Genomic DNA, 17,213 nt, shown 5'->3' on the forward strand with positions numbered 1-17,213 from the left:
CTAGGATCCACTTTGTAGTTTAATATCACCTTCAAGGAGTCTGTTTACAAGTATATCTCTCAAAAAAACATCAGCCTATAACACGAAGTATTATCATCAGACAAATGTCAGCCCCCATAAATAATTTTTCCTCTTGCTTGGGTGATAAAGTTAAGTACTTCCATGAGAAAATTAAGACATTCAGTTGGTGCAGTTCTACAGATACTTCCTTTAATTCCTCACATTATCTTTGTAATTATATCGGTGTTCATTTATTTCCAAAATAACATCAACTAAATGTTTAATGACAGTGGTTTGCTTCTCATCCAATGAAGAAAGATGGCAGTCTATTTAAAGGTATCCCACTTGCTGTGTCGCCTGTGATTTCATTTCGAAAATGAGCTTTTTTAGACTTGACTTTTAAAAAATGTCAGCCATACTATTTTTAGAAAATAATTTGGAAGAGTGATACGTGCGTGGGAAGTTTTTTGCGACATCAAAACAAATAGCCCTGGTAAAGGCAAAGTACGACCAAAAGGTAGTGGCAGCTTTCTGCTGGATTGAATTTTGCATGCAATGTTACTTCTGAGGCCTACCTCCAGAAATCAATTTTGCTGCAGTTAGACTTTTCCTCTAGATCAGACATTTGTCACAGTTCAGTATCCATCCATCTCCTGCCTCTTTGGCCTTGTGAAGGTAACAAATGGAATTCTGTTTGGCTGCGTCTGGAAAAGATGAGCAGCGATTTGGGTTCTTTCATATCTGTAAGAAGAAGCTGAGCACTGGAATAATTGACCTGTCAAGAAGCAGGCAAGGTGTTCTCCACAAGCCAGCAGCAAGGGAAATGAGAAAATGGTTTTAAAAATGTTATTTTTCAATGTGGTCTATTTAATAACTTCAGCAGTGTCAGACAAGTGGCTTAATTTATATCATGGTGCCAGCTTACAGAGTGATATTATCAGAGAGAGGAAGCAGAACTGTTATATACATATATGTGTATGCACATACAAAAAGAAGCTAAATAAAATATTTTATTTCCTAATTTTCACACTTGCTCTAAAGATAGATGATTTTTTTTCAATTACATCCACTGTTTAAATCTCTTTTAGAATAACTTTGTGGAGTAGTATTTGTTCTGCATATTATTTGTCACTACAAAAATATGGCAGTCGGTAATGGAAGTCTCCTTCGTTTTTATCAACTGCTGTCTGTCAATTGCTTCTTGCCTTAGTGCAGCTCTTAAAATGATACTTTCAGCTGCATTCATCAGCTGCAATTTTAATTTTGCTTCAAACTTACCATATATCCTCAAAAAAAAAAAAAAAGACACACACTGGTAGAATATTAACTAGAGTATTTGTGCAGTTTAAATGAAAAGACAAATGAATACAATATATTTTTCTTTAAATGTTAGAGTACGGTATTCATTTTACATTTCTTTAGCATTTACTCTCCCCCTGTCCTGTGTTTCCAGGTATGTGTATATAAGAAATTATATTTCTGAATGCCCTTTGCATTTGAGGATGAAAGTAAATACATTTCAGCAAGTTGTTCCATTGTACTTAAAAACAAAACTGAGTTATAGAGTGTTAAGCTTTGCCATTTTTATGATTATTATTTTAATGTAAAATGTTGTTCTAGTTAATATCGCACATATACATTTATTCATGGTTCTATTGTTACTGAATAACTTGAAGACTTTTAAAATGCTAATTTTTTTACTGTGTGGCAAATTATTTCACTTGCCATAAAATACACAATGCAACTATTAACTTCACCAATTTTATACTTTGCACGATTGCAAGGAGTAGCCCAAGGCCACCTTTCCGTGCTTCACTAAGAGTCAAATTGTCCACAATACAGCTCCAGTACATTGTTTCTCTGCATCATTCAAGGTCACAAGGACTCTACCAAGCACTGTTTACTTTGCAGCTGAACCAGCACCTGAAAATGTAGTTGTCAAAATGTGCAGCCTCACAGGACAGTAATGCATTTTTTGTTTTTCCTCTAAAATATTTTTTTCTGATGTAATCTTGTACGGTCCCTTTTCCCCACCTCTGATACCCTAGTTTTAAGTTGTGTGATTCCTGCAACAGGCTACTCCAACTCTTCAGGGTTATCAGGGAAAGGATTTGAGCTCGGCTCCTTGAGCCTGTGCCAGGTCAAGTGCTGAGGAGCATCTGAAGTGGGAACATAGCCAGTCTCAAAGAGGCCACGGGGAACAATAAGGAAATCTGAATTGACTCAGGCCACTTGTCTGATATCTGTGGCTGTGTTTAGTTGTGTTAAACCTGCCAGACTTTAATACGAAGATGTCAGTGGCTCTTTGCTTTTCCGAGAAGCGTGGTCCAAGGATGTTCATGCAGTCAGGAATATCTGTTAAAGATAAGACTAGAGTCCTGTTGCCATAGAGCTTAGCAGTGAAGGAGTCCTCTCTGGATAGGAGTGCTCTAGACCAGGGGACTGGAGTCAGGGAGCCGTGACACATGACGTGAGATGCCCAAAACCAGAGGGCTATCTAGATTTGAAATTGGGGCAGCAGAGAGTGATAGATATTATAGGTTCTGGTACAAGGTCTACTATAAGTCTTCAAAATAAGCTTCCATATTTCATATTAAATGTTTTAAGATCGTATTACAGGCGATGACAAATATGTGGAAGAAAAATTCCATAAGGAGTTATTAAACACAAAGACATCGCCCTGGAACAGAAAGTGTCTAAGCAACAGGCTTCTGTGAATTGGAAAATTGTCCTGGAGAGGTATCACTATATGCTTGCTTTATGAGTTCACACTTTCCTAGCCTCTTTCTATTAGTTTTTTTGAAGACTGGATAGGTGGACTGAGATAAATGAACTAGATGGATCCTAGGACCAGTTCAGTGCAGCTGTTATCAATATTTTTTTTCCCCAGGGACTATACCTTAATATAATACACTTGACTTTGGAGACTTAGCTTGCCACTGCTGTGGAGTTTCAACACTTGCCTAGAAGTAAGGGAGGGGAGAGGGGGAGCTGCAAGAAGTTTTAAGTGGCTGAGGAGGGACACGTGCCACAGCCCTCTGCCGTGGCAGCTTTAGCTATGGTCGGAGAGCCCCTGCGTGGAGATGCAGCAGATTCTCACAGAGGGGACTTCTCCGTAGCGGAGCTGCTGCGCCACTTCCCAAACAACATGTCCTGAGCCAACAAAAGCACCCTGCTGCTGGTGTAGCTGCAAGAGGGGCTTTGCCAGCATGGCTCTGATCACTAACAGCGGTGATTTTTTTTTTCACATTTCTAGCCAATCTAGCAGGGCTGGCAAGCAATTGTCTTGTAGATATGGCCTTGATATGCAGTGACTAACCAAACAGCTGTGAATGGTTGAACTGAACAGGACTCTGAAGACAAAGCAATTTGCCAAGGGAAAAGAGGCCATAAGTATACATCTGACCTAACTTAGCATCTCCCCATTCACTGGCATTTCATGTAAAGCCCTGAACAGTTTAACCCCTTTCCACCTAGGAGTTGCAAGGTTTTATGTTTAAAGCTGTTAAGTTATTGTCTTCCTGGAGAACCAACAGGAAACAAAAAAAGATCCTTAACCGTCTGCTGCTCACATTATTATTAGACCATGTGGGGAAAGAAAAATCAAAGCACTTTTCAGACCAGGTGAAGCAGCCTCACATTATGACTTAGTTGATATATTCATAGCTATCCATGCGTATTATGGAAAACAATGCAAGTGTGAGAATAATTCCAATGCAAACTTAAAAAATGCTAAATATAAATAAATCAGGAATGATTTGTATTGATTCTCCATTGCCACAAATTTCACACTGTCATTCAGCGCTATGCTTCTCTTCAGAAAGGCATTTTTCAAAATCATCAGTGCCTAACAAAATGTGCATACCTAGGCCTGCAGGGAGTGTGAACTTTGTATACTGTCTGCTTGCTCTTACACTGTTTCAGCAAAATTTGTGCTCTAGCAAATGGATTAATGTCTTGCTTCTGTTTGTTCCCTCTCCTTGGTGTAGCTCCAAGTGCCCCTCCTCAGTCTGTTACTGTCCTGTCAGTTGGAAACCACAACAGCACAAGCATCAGCATCTCCTGGGATCCTCCCCCTCCAGATCATCAGAATGGAGTCATCCAGGAATATAAGGTAGAAAGGATGTCTAACGGGAGGGTTGTGTGTTTAAGGAAACAGCCTGTCTGAATTTAAGGATTTAGATGCTGACAGCATTTACAGCTGCGCATATAATTATATGGAGAAAGAGGACTGACTGCTTATGATTTTTTTTTTTTTTTTAAAGCAGTATTACTGTTATATTAAAAGCAAAAATACCATGAGCTAGATCTGGAAGAGAGCTGTAATTGCCAGCTAGTTTATAGTGCTTCTCTTTCTTGCTTTTCCCTGCTGTGGAATGAGAAGAAGGGGGTTTTTTGTTAAGGGCTTCTGCACTCTCAAGACAGGCAGTGAAGTCCCTGTCTTAGAGTGTCTTCAATCTGGCAGAAAAGCTCGCAGGAAGGATACCTTTTCTTTCCCCTGGAAAAATGCTAATCCTAACACTTCAAGGTCAAATTCAAGGACTGTGGGTCTGGGAGGATACAAGACTTCTTCCAAGTACCACCTCTGTCAAGATTCACAACTTAAAGTGCTAGGTTGTTTGCTCTGAGGAACAGGCTGAACACCACTCTATATCCAGAGTTTGTTACACGAGAGTTGCCTGCATTGGTTGTATTTTCTCTTTCTTTGTTGCTATGATGGCTCAAAGTATCCACTCCTTATATATCATCTTAAATTTTGTTGTAGTTTATAATCCCCACTAAGGTCACTTTGGCACAAGTATATTTTCACAACATGGAAAAAGTGCAGTGTGTTATTGGGGTGGAGGACTATGGAGAAAATGATCAGACAAGGTTCAGCATTGTCACAGGCTTGTGACCATGGAACACAGTTAAATGGCTTTGCTGTGGCTGGCTTGTATACCTAGTGTGAAATTTTTAATTGAAATAGAGCAGGGCAGCTTTCTTGACAGTCCCACAAAGAGTGGAAGTGGTGGATGCAGCTTATTTCACACAAAAAGATGTAATTTTTTTTTCCCTGCTGTATCTTGAGAGAACACAGCATCAGGAAGGGAGAAAGTGCTTTACTTTCAAATCAACTAATGGTTGAACCTCTTCCAGCTTATTGCTTGGTCAGAGGGATGCGGTAAATGCTCATAATATTTATGTTTAGCATAGCACTTCTTTTGTTTTCTTTTTAGTCAATATCAAGATTTATTAATCCCAGTATTTTATTGATCTCATTTTCATATCAATTAATAATTATCTTTTGGCTTAATTAATCTTGATACTGACACCAGTATAAGTCAATATTAACCATCAAGGGCTTATAAGCAAATAAGTAAAGCACATTCTTAAAGCACAAAATATGTAGATATGAAACAAAGTGGGCTGATGGTTAATAAAAGCCATGTTCCAGGTGAGTGCTCAGACCTCTAGGCTGTTTATAAAACCAGCTGGAGTCACTACCTATTACATCCCTTCTGTGTTAAGTTAGGTGGCTGCCTGATTAGTGAGCTGGCTACAGTGAATATAGTGCAAAGAGTCTAATACTTCCTTGAGTATAAAATGACTGCTAAGGTTTCACAGTACTTTTTCTAACAAATTGAATGTAGATCTGTTGATTCCACTAAAAGCATCAGAGCGCCTGTAAATTCATTTATGAATTAAATGCCTTTGATTAGGGACATCTCTTAGCTGCTGTAACCTAAGACAAGGAGTGAAAGAATGAATGCAAGTTTCTCACCTTAATGTATTCTGGCCTGCAAATTAGATCTACTTGAGCTTAGGAGAACAAGGGTTTCTTTTGCCCTCCAAATTTTCCTTCGTGTTTCACAGAAAGAAGATAAGGTGTGGTAAGACACTGTGCAGGATCAAAAATAACAGTAAAGGGAGCATTGCTGTTACTTAGACACATCTGCTATTATAATTATGTAGTGTACATGTGATATCTTTATACATTGATTTTCCTGAGTGGTAGTAAATGCTTTCTTTAATAATACAGAAGCATTATATGCAGATAACATTAACTGAAGAAAAGCCCTAAAAGATCTCAGTTTTGAAACTTCTTGGGAAAAGCCCATGGAAAAATGCAAGACAGAGACATAACACTCTGAAATCATAGACCATTCTCATCACAAAATGCCAATTGAGATTATAGAGGTTTTTTTCTGTTTAATTAGAGAGTAATTGAGTCAGGAACTGATATCTGGATTCCTGAACAAAAGCAGCAGTAAAAAGTGAGTTTGTACTTATTCTATTTCAGAAATTTCACATATCGCTGTTGTGCAGTGAAAGGAAGTTGAAAAGAATTTTGAAAATTGTTTCTTCTTTAGTACTTTGAGAAGTGTTTCAACCTGTGATTGTATTATTTGGTGTCCTTTTGCTATTCAGTGGAAAATTAAGAATGAAAAAATGTGAGGGTTTTTAGGAAAGGTTTGGTGGTAATCATATTACTGAACAAGATTTCAATTAATGTATAATGCCTCTTTTTCACTTGGATGATTCTGGTCTGTGCTTCTAAGAAGTGTAACAGCAGAATTTGCACTCCATGGAGAGCCAGAGTCCAGAGAGGTATTTGCAAGCAGTCTTTGCAGCTGGCTTGGTCCTGTGCTAATCTGGGATAGCTTGCTGAGCTAAATCATCCCAATTCCAACTACTCCTGGACAGTAACATTGTTAAGAAGTCCAAAATAAATGATTGTCATGCAATACCTTGATATGTCATATCTATGCGCAATTGTTTATGAGTATGAAGAATTTCGTATTTTTTAACACATCAACTTTTGTCCCAGATCTGGTGCCTAGGTAATGAGACTCGATTTCATATCAACAAAACAGTAGATGCAGCCATTCGGTCTGTAGTAATAGGTGGCCTATATCCAGGTATTCAGTACCGTGTGGAAGTTGCTGCAAGCACCAGTGCAGGTGTGGGAGTAAAAAGTGAGCCACAACCCATAATAATCGGTAAGTGATTGTCTGTTTTGTTGTTTTGTTTTGCCTGTTTTGACTTTCAGAAATGCTTTCATAAATCACTTCTGGAAGCATAAAAATCCATGGAGCAAAAGACGAGATTTGAATAGAGCTAGTTACTTAGCTTTTAATGTCCAACTGCCTGCTGACGTTGTGTCTTCTCTTTGTGCAGAGTTCTCGCAGCCAATGGAGGGAAATATGCTCCCGAGACATATGAGAAAATGCAGATTATCTAGTGAAACTGATTTAATTTATTTTTTATGAATTTACCACTTCTGCAGGTTGATGGATTTATGGAACTAACAGCTTGAGCTCCCTTTTCCTCCTGTTCAGGTGACTGTAATATTGCCTTACTAGTACCGTTGGTGCCTAAGGCACTATTTACAGTAGGTTTTCTGAACATTTGAAGTCAGTGTTTCTCAGGTATCCCAAGCAGATGAGCTTCCTCTGTCAAAGAATAAGTGGCCTCTAGTTCAAATAGACAGCAAAGGTAGTATTATCATGCCTGCCTTTGAAATGACTGTTTCTTAGTAGTGGTTTCCACGCTGAATTAATTTCCTGACCTGAGGGAAACACAGATTCTGTTTCTTCTGAAATTCTTCTCAAGTATAAAATATAAAGACAGGAACAGTATGGGAAGGGTAAGAACAGGAGAAGTAACCATATTTAGCAAAACTGAATTGAGCTGTGCAGAGCAGCACCTCTTTTGAGTGCGTCATATAGGGATTTTGTGGCTTTTAGCTGTATTATCTAATTTAGTTATTACTTAAATGTGCTTTTGTTTGGTTTTGGGTCTTTTGTTGTTATTAAATATTTTCTTTCTAGAAAATGTTGACAACACAATGTCCCAAACATGGGCTATTCTGTTATGTGCAGACCTTTAGAAAAGGCCATCCCTTAAGCATTGCTTAAATGTTTAATGATATTCAGGTTCCCTATGCATCAAAACAGAAATTGGGGTACGTCAGCTTTGAATTTACTATCACTGGAGAAGGAAATACAAGAGTGGAGGTGAAGGTAGCACTGGTTTTAGAAAAAGGCAGCCACAGAAACGCCAAAGAAAAGAGGAGAAAAAAGTTTTCTAGAACTGAAAGCAAGAAATTGATTTTTGAAAATGCAAGAAACCTGTCATCTAATAGGCCTGAATTTTGGACCTCTGTGTAAATAACTGATGTTGTGAGACTAGTTTGTCATTGCATTCGCTTTGAGCAGGGCTTCTTTTTCTTATTTCACTAGGGAGTCCATCTAGCTAGGTACTAAACACACTGGGCTTGTTCCAGCAAAACACTTAAGTGTGTTGCATTTTAAGCAAGTGAGTAGCCTTGTATCACTTAACATGTTGTGAGTTAAAATTGCACCAAAGTGCTTTTCTGGATGATTCCCAGAATGCTCAGCCCCGCATCTGAATACAGCCCTTCATCCTGACTTTTTCCTTACAAAAAATTACTAGTATAATCAAGAGATTATACTAGGGAGAGATCTCTATTGTTGCAGGAAGGAGGAAAGGGATGTTAGGATGCAAATAAAGTATGAAAGAAAGAAAGAAGGTATTTGGCATTTAGAGTCTTAATTTTCCATCGTTAAACTTAGTGATATTTATTTGTTCCTTAAATGATCCCAGAATGTCTGCTTCAACAAGTCTGTCTGGTGGCATCTTTGTGCAATTAAGTCTCCTTTGCATGAAAAGTAAAGAACAGTCTTTTCTGTTTGGGTTGTGTTTCTGTTCTCATTTCTGTTTTTCCTTTTGGGAGCCTAAAGCTGGATGTGATGATTACTTGTATGGTCTGTATCTCCCTTTTCTTTAGATCCCATTTTTCTATTGCTTATGAATTGCTGGCTCTTATTTCTCAGACTATAAATTTGCTTGATAAAGGTAACAGTGTTTAAGTGATACCATTTCTGGAAAATTTGAGTTGGTACCACTCGATGTTTGACTGACAATCAAGAACATAAAATAAGAAAATGAATTTTTTAGGTAAATTTAAAAAAAAAAAAATACACGGACCAAAAATGAGCTAATGAATAAACGTCAAAACATTATCACAAATAGGAAAATGTTATTAAGTGATTGTATTATAATGGAGTCCTATATGACCTGGAACTTAGCTATACTATTTAACAGCTTGCAAACAGAATGAAAAACTACAGAAATGCTGAATTATGGAGAGAGCGGGTCAGTGATGCAGAAGAGTTAAACCATGTTGCTAAACAGTACGACTTTCATTGTCATGAATTACAGAGTCCAGTGTATAAAAAGAAAGGTGTTATTCTTAAGCATAGGATATGTTCTTCTAAGAAGAAGGTTTTTTCTGAAAATAACTGATTTTCACAGTGGATAATCAACTACTGACTTCCCAGACCAATTCTAGATAACCCGTGACAATCCAGAAAGTAAAACCAGTAAAAAAGGAGAGTATGGAGCAGTAGGAAGTATATTATTTCTTTAGCTGGATACTGTGTCACTGTTACAGGAATCCTGTGCCCATACTTCAAGCAGGATGTTGAAAAATTTCATGGAATACTCAAAGAGAATCAAGAATAAAATTTTTATGATCACTATTGATATGCTAAAAAATTTCACTTCTGGAAAACCAGAAATAAAATTGGAGATAACGGCAATGTTGGTTAATGATATAGCTATTATTTCTCTCCATCAGTTGGCCTGTTCACTCTTATATTCCGTCATTGGCATAATAATATGAGGAACAGCTGCAAACTTTCACAGTAATAGGTACAATCGAATCTGATGTGTCTAATTAATTTTTGGTCCAACAAATTAGTTTTGTTCTTCATTACTCTCCAATGGGAGGAAGACATTGTATTTCATTATGTTTTTGTCTTCAGGAACAATGGAGCGTTACAGGTCGCACACTTCCCTTGTCTGTGTTCTAATTAGTTGAACTGACAGCATTGTTACAGAAACACCTGCAGTATTTGAAATAGTACACTGGTACCTTGGATGACATATTTATTACTTCTGCTTAAATATTATATAAAGAAACACAAAATTAATGCCGTTTGTTTCCCCAAACCCCAACGATTATATTAATTTTATCAAACATCAGTGGGTAACATTCATCTGTATCCATTTATTTTTCAGTCATCAAATTCACAAAGCATATGTTATTTTGACATTTAAATGAATTATTACTTTTGCAGTTGTAATTCCTAGGCACTGAAGGGTAAAAGCAAACAGCCAGACTGCAAACTTTAGAAGGTAATTTGGAGACAGATTGCTCCTTCCCCTAAAAGAGAAGGAGAGCGTAAAGTCTACTGAAAGCTGTCCCCAGGCTCTCTGCAGTTTGCTCTCACATCCTCCATTCTCAAAAGACTGGTTTCTGACCTTAGAGAAGAAAATGAGATCTTCAGACTTTTTGGAGGCTTTAACGGGAAGCAGTTCTTTTCTTGAGTCCAGGAGCGTCCGCTCCCGAAGCCGGTGTCTCTGAAGCGCTTCCCGGCCCGCTCTTCGCCACGGCAGCACAGCTGCCTCCGAAGCAGCGGCCGACATTACCTGTTTCCTCACCGTCCCGCTGCTTTTACCTCTCCTCCAAAGGGCACAGAAATTAACTGAAAGTTAATGGCAATTAGAGCAACATCAACTCCCGTGCTGATTTCTACTAGAAAATCAATTGTGTGCCTGGAAGAGCATGTCGTAGAGTGCCTCTTTCTATTAGTTTTACTCTCAGCACTTCCTCTTTCAGCACTATGGATTGGTTCCATGGGCAGAAAAAAGGGGGAAATCCGATAAAGGAGCCACTGCTGCCTCCCTTTTTTTCCTTCTCACAGGTGCTCACTGAGTTTTATTCTCACTTACTGCATCGGGACTGGAAACCGTCAGGCCTTTGGCAGCGGCAAGACAAAACAGGAAAGCACGGGGAAGGACAGCTGCAGCTACCAGGCCCTGACGCTAGTAAAGCTTACCAGCATGGCCAGTATAGACTGGTACACGATACCAGTGCTGGTGCACTGCCTTTTTATACATTAGCAGGCGTAGTCTGTCAGCATCCTTCTGTGGGACCTGTTTTGTTTGCGGGAAGCCTGTTTTGTTTCTTGCACAGAACTACTGAAAGCAAGCCAAGCTCAGCACAGTTTCAGCAGCCTGTGTGCAGAAGCAGACGGTCATCATTGCTAAATATTGACATGGTGCTGAAAGAGAGAAAGCTTAATAAAATGACCCAGATCACGAACAGTGTGATAGCAATGTAATGCAGTGCATCGCATTTCTTCTCGAGTAAGTCAGTCCGGCTCCAAACACAACTTGGGGCCTGAAGCTGTGTCTGGGCTGGGGCAGCGCTGGGGCAGAGCCGGTGCCCGGGGCTGGGGGCAGGCCGGGCAGGCAGCCACGCTCAGCCCCACGGGCCCTCTGGGAGGGGTCCTCAGTCGCAGCTTGGCTGGTGCAAACTCTGGGTCTTCTGCAAAGAGGTGTCCGTGGAAATAAAACTGGAAGTGTCAGACTTCTCGCATCTGCTTTAGCCAATGACCTTGTTTGCTTTAGGCTGAAGGCAGTGTGCTGACGTGGGGGCTGTTCTGTGGAAAGAAGTGAGCGGTAAATTTAACCGTTGCTGAATTATAGAAGAGGAATACGTACGTTTTCACAGCAAGGCATAATGATTTAATGATTTCCTCTGAATGACCATTTCAGTGTTTTATTGCTGTATTCTACTACCTTTACGTCTGTGCGATAGATTCTCATAATTGAGAATCATAGTATTTGCATCTTTTTTGTCTCAGCAGAGTAGCTACTCTTGCAGCTCTTCAGCATGCATACAGGCATCTGCTAATACTGCATAAACATTTCAAGGATTGAGCTGTATAAATGCTTTTACTGGAAATGATGGATAATTCTTTCACCAATTTCAAAACTGCAGATGTGGGCAGTTTATATCAAATGTACATATAATCAATATTCGTATTTTTTCAGAAAAATATGTTCCACATTTCCTAATTTTAAAACTAGCCATTTTTGACAAGGGAAGGTTTGAAGCAGAAAAGTGCCGGCCCTAGAACTATATGCTTTAGCATTTCCTGAATTTCCATTCACATTTTTTATGAGCATTTGTTTTCAAACCAGACACCAAGCTTTTCCTTTTAGAAAAGTTCCCTTTTAGAGAAAGAGGGGGAAAAAACCAATGGGAGCATCTACTGAAATTTACAGTTTTCTAATGTAATATACACAATTTAAGATCCTATATAGTAATTTTTGATACATGTCACTTTAATTGGTATTCCATGTCATAACTATTTCTTACAGGTTGATGTTAGCATTTTTTCATGCCTATTCTAGGTGAAAAAATTAGCATCTGTTGCTGTGATTGTTTAGAGCTTAACTACGCAATTTTCTACTTTCTGTCAAAGCTGGTGCACTTAGGATTTGTATGGATTGTTTTCCCCATGAAATAATTGCTGGAAAATGCATCTTTGCCCCAGTTGAAAATACATATATTTATTTTTTATTTTAAATTTGGAAACTCTAGCATGCAGCAAAAACAAATGAGTTAAGTAAGAATTTTTGTCATGCTGACAGCAACGAGAGAAGGAACTGTCTTTTGATGTTGTAAAATATTTTGTATTTGGATTTCTTATTGGAAAAAGCTATTATTGATTGCTTGATTTTTTTTTTTTTGATTGGTTTCCTATGATCCATTTTCTCATGATTGTATTTTGTCTATAATTATGCAAAACAAACCAACAAACATGTATATTGTTAAAAAAAAGGCTCTGGACTGCCATCTGTTAGATTACTTGGGAGAGTGCTATAGGGCTATCTTTTCAAATATATGTTTGCAAAATCACAATGGATTATGGATTTACTTTCTAGAAAGGTAATGGTTCTAGAATGGTTTTCAGGTGTGCATTGATACTCATTAAAGCTTTCCTACTGTGGATAATTCTTTTGAGGTGCATTACTGTTTTTTTTTAATTTTCATTTACAGTACTTGGTTCCTGTTTGTATTACAGAATCCATAATAACAACGCTCTGTTGAATTTCTTTTGTGCAGGAGGTCGTAACGAAGTTGTCATCACTGAAAATAACAACAGCATAACTGAGCAAATCACTGATGTTGTCAAACAGCCTGCCTTTATAGCTGGCATCGGTGGTGCATGTTGGGTAATTCTGATGGGTTTCAGCATCTGGCTGTACTGGCGCAGAAAGAAGAGGAAGGGGCTCAGCAATTATGCTGGTAAGAACAGTAACTATTTATTACCATCTCATCAGGTTCTGTCATGAAGAGAACAGGCACTGTTAAACCTACTTAAAAAACATGCTGAACTTACAGCAAAGGTGGCCTGGGTGAATTTTGTATGCTTGTTTTAAATGTATGCTGTGAAAATGCTGGTGTATGAGAAGCTTTATATGCATTGCTCGGTACCACATTTCATCATTATCATAAGACAGTCTTTATTTTTACATCTCCAGCACATCTAGCATAAAAAAGTACAAAGAGGATCAACTGTACCTCTTTCTCCTTGCTCAGAAGGCACTCTGTTAGCAGTCCAGCTCCATTTATGTGCTCAAATGTGAATTAGACTAGACCCTTACAAGGAAGGTTAGAAAGAGTATTTGGTCGTCGTCTTCTTCATTCCCATGCATTTCCATGTCTTTGAAGCCGTATGCATGGGAAATGAATGGAGGTACTTAATCGGTGACTCCATACCTATAGCTGGAGGAGAAGAGAGTGATGTATTAGACAGAGAAGTGTAGTCAAAATTTACCTATGGCAGAAGCCATAAAAAGTTTTGTCTTGGAGGTAGAACACCTTGGAATGCCCTCACAGCGTGATCCCTCTTGCACCAAATGTGTTGTTCCAGTTACAAATCAGTTCTTGAAAACTACATTTGGAAAAATAAATACATTTGCCAAATGAAAATATTTTCTTCCTCCCCCAACCTGTTTGTTTTGTGTATTATTCTGTGCTTCAGGATTCTTACAGATTTTTAGGAAGTCAGTTGAATTACCACAAAATAGGTCACTCTGAAGCCTAATTTAACACAAAAAAGCTGTTCTTCAGATATTGGGGTAGGTTCTCTTGTAGTGCTTATTAACATTTAAAAAGAGAAAACATTTCCTTTTTGAGCAAGATTTGCACAGTTGAGGACGCAGCACATTTAATGTTGACATTATATTACACTAAAGTTGTACTAGTACTCTTCTATTTAGAAGTTATCATGCGAACACGCGAACCCAAGGACACAGGTTCCCTAAGTGGCTGATCATCTCTAACAACTTGCCAAAAACCAACGTTCATTCCCTGCTCGCAGCCAAACAGTCCTATGCCTCCTCACCTTGGCGTTAGCCATCATCAGACTCCTCAATGTCCCAACTGGGCTCACTGAACCAGAAGGAAACTATTCTATGTTGGTTTTCAATCCTTCCTGCTGGGTTAGTTTTCCACTGGCTTAGTGAAACAAGGCAGCCCAAGAAGAAATCAGACAAGCAGTGGAAGCAGAGGGAGGAGAGACCCTTTCAGTGGGTGGCTCTTGGACTGACTCGGTTTCTGTGGAACCTCACCTTGCATCACCACGTGGCCTGTATCATTCATAGGTTACGCTTTTTGCTGAGGTGTTCTTTTCTTTCTTTTAACAGCAATGACTTTTACTCTCTGAGAGGTGGAGTGGTGTTAATTGAGAAACTAGTATATATCACACACACCTACATATGTATTTATATGAAGTATCAGTCTAGATCCCAAGATTTTTCATATTAAGAGACAGCTGTACTGTTATTCCTCCTAGGAAACAGTCCTATACGTAAACTTTGGACACAAGCTAAGACTACTCTTTTTTTTAAAAGCAGAATTGTTAGCTCTGTATGTGAAGTGGCATGTTGAGGGGGAGGAGATTGAGAGCAAAGTCTTTTATACCTTAAAATGCATAGCTGTAAATAATTATAACAGTCATTACAAACAGTGTGTCTCCTGCAACTCATTGCTTCTCATTGCTGCATCTAAGTGTGATGTAAACATTGCATCATGACACAGAATTCCCATCATCAGAATTATGAAATAGTGTATGCTTTCAGCAAGGAAAGTTCGTAACAGATCATGCGTGAAAATTCATCCTGATGTTTACAATTTGGACAACAGCATGTCCACACAGAAAGTCTTTAAATGTGACTGTCAAAATTCACTGCTCACCTTTCCAACCATCATTTCTCATTGGCTGCTGGCTGGTTAGTGCTTTAAGCTCAACTGTTATGTCCTGCTTATGATATTCAACCATAACTGAGTAAGTTCCAGAGGAAACTCTTGCCCTGCAATTAGCGCTTATTATCAGGGTGTGTAACTCACAATGTGTTTGCTTTCTTGTTTTGCAGTTCAGTCCTTCACCTTCACCCCTGCAGGTACTGTCCATTAGTCTGTCTCTTACCTCACCAACACGTCATTGCAAACATTAGCTAAGTGTTTATGAACATGTGAGATATGCAGAATTAAAACCAAATATAAGGAGAAATACTTCTGCTGCCTATTTGTGGTAAAAATGTAGCATTCATTCTCCTAGTGATTCCAGGGGAACATAAAATCTACCGCCATTAATGTCTCTGTCCTTATAATTCTGCATATTTCTTACTCATCTAATTCCTTGAAATAATGCAGTTTTGAAAGTAATTTGCAGGACAAGATGCTTGAGCTAACTTAACATAAACAAGCATTAGTTGTATGTAATTGAATTTTTATTTTAAAGCTCAAAAAAAGTATCTCGAACATTTTTGAAGATCTAACTGGAGAAATGGAACTTTCTTCCATTTAGCTTGTAGTTGGCCTTACCATGAGGTGTTCAGATCTTCAAGCTAGTGATTAATTAGCTAGTGATTAACCTAAGCACGCATTGCCTTTACAGTGTTTTTGAAATTGAAGCATCTGCTTTTTTTCTGCCTACCCAATTCAAAGCTGATATCCTAGTTTTCGTATCTTTAATAAATATAGCATACGGTAGACCATTACCGTGAGCATGATTAAAGATATGATTAAAGCAGGTTGCAAACAGCTTAGTCAACATATGGATAGCCAGGAAAAATAGAGTATACAATTAGTAGTAATAATTAATAGAAATAATTAGCTTCTGCTGTCATACCTAAGCTCGAGATTCAAAAACTCAAATGTAATTATACCTCAGTGTTACAGTGTAAAAGGCTGATAAACCTCAGCATTTTCCAGCAGAAGTCTGTAAAGTTTTCTGTGTGTAGCTTGGACCCTCGGTTGCGCTTACCAAAGCTGTCTCTTCTTCTGCCCCCTCTGCCATCCATGTGATAGAGGCCAGTCTTCCTACTGTGCTGCTGAATGCTTTCTCGCTGTTGCTTATCTTCAGCCACAGCTTGAGTGTTTAGCTTAGAAGGAAAGAGCGGATGACTGTCGAGGCAGATGAGCCAAGGTAGTGGTGTCTGCCCCAGGGGCCTGTGACATTATGAGGGAGAAGTGTCCTTGTGGAGAAGCTCTGGGGGCTCAGGAATTGCTCCTCTGGCTTCCGGGCAGGTTTGTTCAAGTTAGTGTCAGTTGTGGCACAACATATCCTACCCTAATCGCTTTACTTGCTTTTCTTTGTGACACAACATAAGATTATTTCCAAAATGAAATAATGCGTTTTTGCATTTGGTTCCTATGATTATGCCACTGTCAGCTGTCTGTAACTGTGGTGAGTTTTTTCCATTGTCTTTGTAGCATACATTGGCATGACACAGGGTTGTGCTGGAGCTACAGTGACTGTGCATGATTCAGTGCAGTTGATCCACATGTGCTGGGCAACTAGGATATGTCAGAGGCATTGCAAAAAATTTGTTTTTTTAAAAATAGTTTTGACTTCTCGTGGACTTTATAGAACTGTAACAGCATATAGTTCTATTTCCTGGCCTAAAATCATTTCTGGAGGTACTGAGAACCTAAGTCATCCTGTAGTCAAGTCCAAAAAAAGAATTATTAATTTAAAAAAATAATGTTGTTCTTATGAAAGAACATAGTCAATGTTTTTTATCTTTATACCCAGAGTTCCCTAAGAAACATCGTTAGTTCTCTAGTATTTGAATTTGCCATTGGTAATACCATTTCGACAAACATATCTATGCTTCTGGAGGTTTGATGACACTCACAACTGTTGTTCCCTTTAAAGTAATGATTCATGAACAGTTTGGTTTCAGATCTAAATATTTAGACAGTGGTATGTAGCTTTCGGAATCTCATCAGAGACAGCTGTCAATAAAGTTTACTAATGATGCATTTATCCTAATATACT

General features: G+C 38.6%; 1 protein-coding gene across 1 annotated transcript in view; it reads left to right on the forward strand.

The window, feature by feature from the left end:
- LOC104070267 (roundabout homolog 2-like) overlaps positions 1 to 17,213 on the forward strand; it is a gene marked incomplete at its 3' end in the record, with an annotated part of 109,761 nt that overhangs the window by 66,378 nt on the left and 26,170 nt on the right. The window contains exons 13-15 of the mRNA XM_009584040.1: positions 3,990 to 4,114; positions 6,812 to 6,983; positions 12,989 to 13,171. Coding sequence (XP_009582335.1) covers positions 3,990 to 4,114; positions 6,812 to 6,983; positions 12,989 to 13,171 — 480 coding nt within the window. The remainder of the gene's footprint in view (positions 1 to 3,989; positions 4,115 to 6,811; positions 6,984 to 12,988; positions 13,172 to 17,213) is intronic.

The sequence above is a fragment of the Fulmarus glacialis genome, unplaced genomic scaffold, assembly GCF_000690835.1.
Source record: "Fulmarus glacialis isolate BGI_N327 unplaced genomic scaffold, ASM69083v1 scaffold4618, whole genome shotgun sequence".
In the NCBI taxonomy this organism is placed as follows: domain Eukaryota; kingdom Metazoa; phylum Chordata; class Aves; order Procellariiformes; family Procellariidae; genus Fulmarus; species Fulmarus glacialis.